Here is a 5,919-nt window from a genome sequence, read left to right on the forward strand (position 1 = left end):
ATAGAGGTAAGCAAACAGCGCTGGGTGCGTTGGGAGTCTCTGCTCCACCTAAACACACACCAGTTACATCAAGCAGCTGATTTTTATGCTCCTAGGCTGATATATATTCATTACTACTTCTAAAAAATACAGGTTATTATAATTAGCTTCCGGGATCCAAACCCTCCTACTGGAGCATGCGCATCAGTCTCCGCTGGTCCCTCTGGGGGTCTCTGGGGGTCTTTCATGCTGAAGGCTCGTAGTCTTCCTCTCAGTTTTTTTTTCTTGTCCTTCCCCTTTGTACTTCTTGGCAGCATGTCAAAAGCTAACACAGTGTTCCCTGCAAGTTTTGTCTTCTAGCCATCCTTCAGCTTCTTTCTTCTCCTTAATCTCCTGGCCGCCTGGCCAGATATCAGGGGCTTGCATAGTGTCCCATTCAGAAGTCATAACAGTTACTAGTTATTAGCAGTTGTTCTGAAACCCCCAGACATCAGAGACTTCAAAGAAAGAACATACAAATACAAATAGCTCTCTATTGACACTTTACGAGTTGTTAAAACATTCCTCACAGGCCATTCACAGGGACAGTCCAGTCACATCTATAGCAGTGCTAAATCAACCACAAAGAAGGCAAGAAGGCTGTAACTGTTAGGAATAAGAGTTCGGAATCAGTAACAAAAGCAAATAGGCTCATGGATTTGAGGAATATTTCTGAAGATTTGATAAATTGACTGTAATGAGGAGGAGACTGGGACACGGGGAGGAAAGGGAAGAAACCACATCTGTGGAAGAATTAAATTGCCAGTGCAGGACCCAGAGACAGACAGAACTGCTCTCTAGCGACACGAATTGTTAAAACATTCCTTTGCAAGGTACAAGAACTCTATACATTAACCATTCTGTTTGTCTTAGACTTGTGGTTATACAAGGGTATGTAAGACAGAAGGTCACATTCATCATACCATGCGGCCCTAGCACTGTTCCATACTGACACGAATCAGAAGAACATATCTCACACCTTCAAGACAGATCTGTATGTCAACCAGGAAAGTGGACCACTATGCAGAGAGGTATCCAGTACCTGAGGAAATTACCCATGCTGAAGGTGGACAACAAACAGCTGTCCACAGATCCAGATGAAGTCAAGTGCACATGATCCATGTGGCAGAAGTTTGTATGGAGTGCACCATCATCATATGCCAGCTCATTGGCAGTAATGAGGTGGAAATACCATGAGAAACACACAGTGGATGAATTTGTTATCCAACTCTGTCAGTATGAAGAAAGTCTCGCTTCTTCCCTATGGCCCTGTACCTCATATATGGAGAAACTGCCTGAATAGGTCCAAGAGCTACAAGAGACTACATCTTCCTCCCCACCTGTACGAACCAATACCTCAGCTGTCAGGCGGAAGTGTCTCTCTACTCAAGAAAGGTGATATAGGGGGTACATACCACGTGCAACCCTATGGTTTTAATTGTGTGACCACGGAGAAGCCATGAGAAAATGGGATGGAAAATCTACCTCCAGCCTAGAGGCACGGATACATGAAGCGCAAGGAAAAACATTCACAAAAAGTGGTTCTTCTGAGAAAATTGCTGCTCCTGTTTCTAGTGGGCAGTCCTCCAAATAGAGTAATGAATACTATGAGCAGGACTAGAGGGGCCCTGCCTCCAGCCGGAGGGGAGGAAGGGGGCAATTGGGTGTATTGGACTTTGAGGACTATGTCCTGGCACATCAATCCCAAGAATTAACTGTATTGGAGGCTGAAGTGAGTCTAACTGGGAAGGAGTGGCAAATGCAACCCATTGGGACTGACCTGGGGGCTCTGTGCAACCTTGACATAGACTGCTTCAGGAGAGGGTACGTCAAAGATCCACAAGAGTATTGGTGGACTTTGGCATAGCTGCCTTGGAGATGGAGGACATCAACCAGTTATGTCTACCTTGCCCACTCTCTCACAGGGCCCTTCTGCTGTGGAGGTGCAGGTCGCCAATGAGCAGCAGGTGCCAATCACTACCACAACAGTGCACCTGCGGCAATACTGTACTAAGAGAGACTCCCTGATCCCCATGCATGAGCTGGTTCATTGACTGGAGAGCCAAGAAGTGATCATCAAGACTCACTCAGACTTTAATATGGCCATATGGCCGTTGCATATGACCAATTCTAATGGTGAGAGGAAGCTAACTGTGGATTTCTGTGGCCTAAATGAAGTCCCAGCACCACTGAGTGTTTCTGTGACAGGCATGCTAGAACTTTATTCAGTATGAACTGAAGTCAAAGTCAGCCAAGCGCTATGCCACAATTAATACTGCTAATGCATTTTTCTTCAACCCTTTGACAGCAATGTGAAGGCCACACTTTGCTTGCCGTTGGAGGGGTGTCCTGTCCACCTGGAATGAACTGCACCAGCGCTGGAAACAGAGCCCTACCAATTACCCTGGATTGATCCAGGTTGCACTGGAATGGGGAATCTCCTGAACACCTCCAATACATTGTTTTCCTCATCACGTGGGGCAACACAGTGGAAGAAGTATTTGAGAAAAGGAAGAAAATAGTCCTAATCCTTCTGAAAGCTTGTACTACCCTAAACCAAAGTAAGCTCAAGGGACCTGCACAGAAGATCCTAGTCCAGACTGGCCAGGTTCAGGGGGACTCCTGCTTGGGGAAAGGTTGGGCATCAGACAGTGGCTGATGAGCAATTGCATTCTGCATCACTTGCTTTATACATTTAATAATAATAATATTAATAAAATGTGTTATTATTTCTTATTATTGTTACTGTTATTCTTATATCTTTATTTTCTGTCTTTTTGAAACTGTCTATATTTCAACAAATAAGCTATTGAGTGGTAGGTGAGAGCTAACAGCTCTGTGTTGCTTAGGTTCCCGACAGGTTAAAGCACAACATGTTTGACAACCACACTCTAATAGCACAAATCACACTTGTAAAATCTGTCTCTCCTGTGTACAGAGAAGGGCAGTTGGTGATGACATCAGTCTGCTTCAAACACCACACCCCAGCAGAGACGCTGTAGCCCTCAGGAGCTGTCAGTCCTGAGGCCTTGGGGACACCTCGAGGGAGCCCAATGGCACAGTGCAAGTGGTGCCATGGTCGGGTGCTGTGCTGCTGAGCTGGGCCAAGCTCCTGGGCCCAAGGGGAGCTCCTGGCAAGCGGGCAGTGCTGCAGAGAGACAGCTCTGCCCAGGAGCAGCTCCTCTGCACAGCGCAGCAGGGCTGGGGGCTGTGACCGCAGCTGGCATGGGGAGAGGAGAGAAGGAGAGAGGGCTTGGAGGCAGTGAGGAGTGCAACAACTGGACAGCGTGTGGCAGGACAGATCTGCAGTCTCTTCGCACTGTGAGTCTCTGGCAGCAGGCAGTGTAGGTGCAGTTGCCAAAGCGGTCTTCTACAGCTGGCACATCTGATGGCTGATAGAATCTCTCAGGATGACTCTTACTCTACATCTAATGTGGAGTAGAAGATGCTGTAGACAATGGCATTTATAAAAGGGCATTTCCAGAGGACGACTGAAGCTTGGTTAATCTGAAGAGGAAGGCTTTTTTTGTTTCTGTGCTTTCAGATTCTTGCAGTGGAGGGAAATCTGAGTGAGTCTGAGCACACAGCTTGTGGGATGGGGTCTGCTGGCCATGGACAGGGAAGTGACGGAGGGATAGAGAACCAGCTCCAAGCAGGGACATGGGCAGGCAGCAGGGACATGGACAAGTGGTGAGAGGGAGCTGCTGCCAGAAATGCTGTGTGAGGAAGGGCTCAGGCACCACCCTGCCATCCCCTGCAGGGCAGGCGCCTTCCCTGGGACATTCCCTCTTCTCCTCTCCCACCAGCACAGCCTCTGCCCTAAGACCCCAGTGTCCCCAGCAGGAGCTGCCTCCTCTGCAGGCAGAGCTGCAGCACAGGAGGGTCTGCTGAGGGTCTGTCTGTCCCTCTCTGGCCTTGCCTCCCCTGGCAGCAGCACGCTGGCATTCCTCCTGGCTTCTCTACCTGGCCGTGATACTGCTGTTCTTGTTTCCAGGCTGGCTGGGGTGGGGGCTTCAGACGCACATGGAGTGAGCCCTCACGGTGCTTGGGAGAAGGGGAGTATGGAGACAGGGTGAGGGGTCTGGAGATGTGCCCTTTGAGCCTGGATTCCTTTGCTCTCAGCAGTGTTCAGGTTTTTCTCAGGTGAACCTCTGAGTGCAGTTGTCCTGCAGCACAGATCAACTGAAACCACAGAGAGGATCCACAGGATCCACAGAATCCACAATATTTCACTTGCAGTGAAGGAGAAATGTGCAGGATTTCTGCCTTAGAGACTCTCCACAGTAGTGGTGGGTAAGGTAGAAATAAAGCTCCAAGTCCACCTATGTTCTTTACCTATTGGTGTAGGGCAGGATTGACTCCTGCACTGCTCACAGCAGAGTCCTGTGCTCCAAAGGACAGCCTCAGGCAGCATCAATCCAAGTGCAAGAAAAGGATCTGACAAATATATTCCTGGAAGTGAGCTAGCATGTTGGGAGTCTCAAATGAAAAATGGAAATCCTTTTTCTCAGCTAATTCTATTGTTAATAATCACCGTCTTTCTGTTCCTTGGGCAGGACCCCATGCCCAGAAAGAGCAAATGCCCAACAGCAGCTCTGTGAACGAGTTCCTCCTGCTGGCATTCACAGACACACGCGAGCTGCAGCTCCTGCACTTTGGGCTCTTCCTGGGCATCTACCTGGCTGCGCTCCTGGGCAACGGACTCATCCTCACAGCCGTAGCCTGCGACCATCACCTCCACACCCCCATGTACTTCTTCCTCCTCAACCTCGCCCTCCTCGACCTGGGCTCCATCTCCACCTCTGCACCTAAAGCCATGGCCAATTCTCTCTGGGACACCAGGGCAATCTCCTATCAAGGGTGTGCTGCACAGGTCTTCTTTTTAGTCTTCTTCTTTGGTTCAGAGTATTTCCTTCTTACTGTCATGGCCTATGACCGCTATGTTGCCATCTGCAAACCCCTGCACTACGGGAGCCTCCTGAGCAGCAGAGCTTGTGCCCAGATGGCAGCAGCTGCCTGGGGCAGTGGCTTTGTCTATGCTGTCCTGCACACGGCCAATACATTTTCCCTGCCCCTCTGCCAAGGTAATGCCCTGGACCAGTTCTTCTGTGAAATCCCACAGATCCTCAAGCTCTCCTGCTCTGATGCCTATCTCAGGGAAGGTCAGCTTCTCATCTTTAGTGCCTGTTTAACCATTGTATGTTTTGTCTTCATTGTGCTGTCCTATGTGCAGATCTTCAGGGCCGTGCTGAGGATGCCCTCTGAGCAGGGCCGGCACAAAGCCTTTTCCACGTGCCTCCCTCACCTTGCCGTGGTCTCCCTGTTTCTCAGCACTGTCATGTTTGCCCACCTGAAGCCCTCCTCGATCTCTTCTGCATACCTGGACTTGTTGGTGTCATTTCTGTACTCGGTGGTGCCTCCAGTAGTGAACCCCCTCATCTACAGCATGAGGAACCAGGAGCTCAAGGATGCCTTGAGGAAACTGATGCATTGTTGTGTTTCAGAATCAAGAAATTTCCCTTCATCTTCTGCATATGACTGATAATGTAATGCATTTCAGGCACAAGATGAGTTCTGGTGTTTTTTTGGACATTTTTAATAGTCTGCAGAGCAGCACCGTCTCAGGGCTGTATGGAATGGGAGTTGCATGGTGAAGGGGTGCAGCTCTGTCTGTCCAGGCCAGCACAGATGTACTCAGCTGCAAATTGTCCCGTGGGAGATTGTATGTCTCAGGAGAAGAGCAACTCCCTGTTTGTGTGCAGTGGAGATATGGGGAGAGAAACACTTTGCTACTGGTGCCAGCAGCCACATTGTATGCACACAGGAGAGATAAACACAAAGGAGCACAAAGACCATCAGTTATTCCCACATATTTCATGAAGGCCAGTGGGGCAAGATAGT

The 5,919-nt window shown here is 49.2% G+C and overlaps 1 protein-coding gene across 1 annotated transcript; it reads left to right on the forward strand.

Annotated features, from left to right (window-relative positions):
* The first annotated feature begins 4,597 nt into the window (after positions 1-4,597).
* LOC140000472 (olfactory receptor 14C36-like) lies at positions 4,598-5,560 on the forward strand. Its single transcript, XM_072030363.1, has one exon. It carries the CDS (start codon positions 4,598-4,600, stop codon positions 5,558-5,560), a length of 963 nt encoding a protein of 320 aa, XP_071886464.1.
* The last annotated feature ends 359 nt before the right edge of the window (positions 5,561-5,919 follow it).

This window comes from Anas platyrhynchos, chromosome 32 (genome assembly GCF_047663525.1).
Source record: "Anas platyrhynchos isolate ZD024472 breed Pekin duck chromosome 32, IASCAAS_PekinDuck_T2T, whole genome shotgun sequence".
In the NCBI taxonomy this organism is placed as follows: Eukaryota; Metazoa; Chordata; class Aves; order Anseriformes; family Anatidae; genus Anas; species Anas platyrhynchos.

Bases quoted from the DNA above. Each gene is read 5' to 3' on its own strand.
- LOC140000472 (XM_072030363.1), top strand. From the start codon at position 4,598: ATGCCCAACAGCAGCTCTGTGAACGAGTTCCTCCTGCTGGCATTCACA.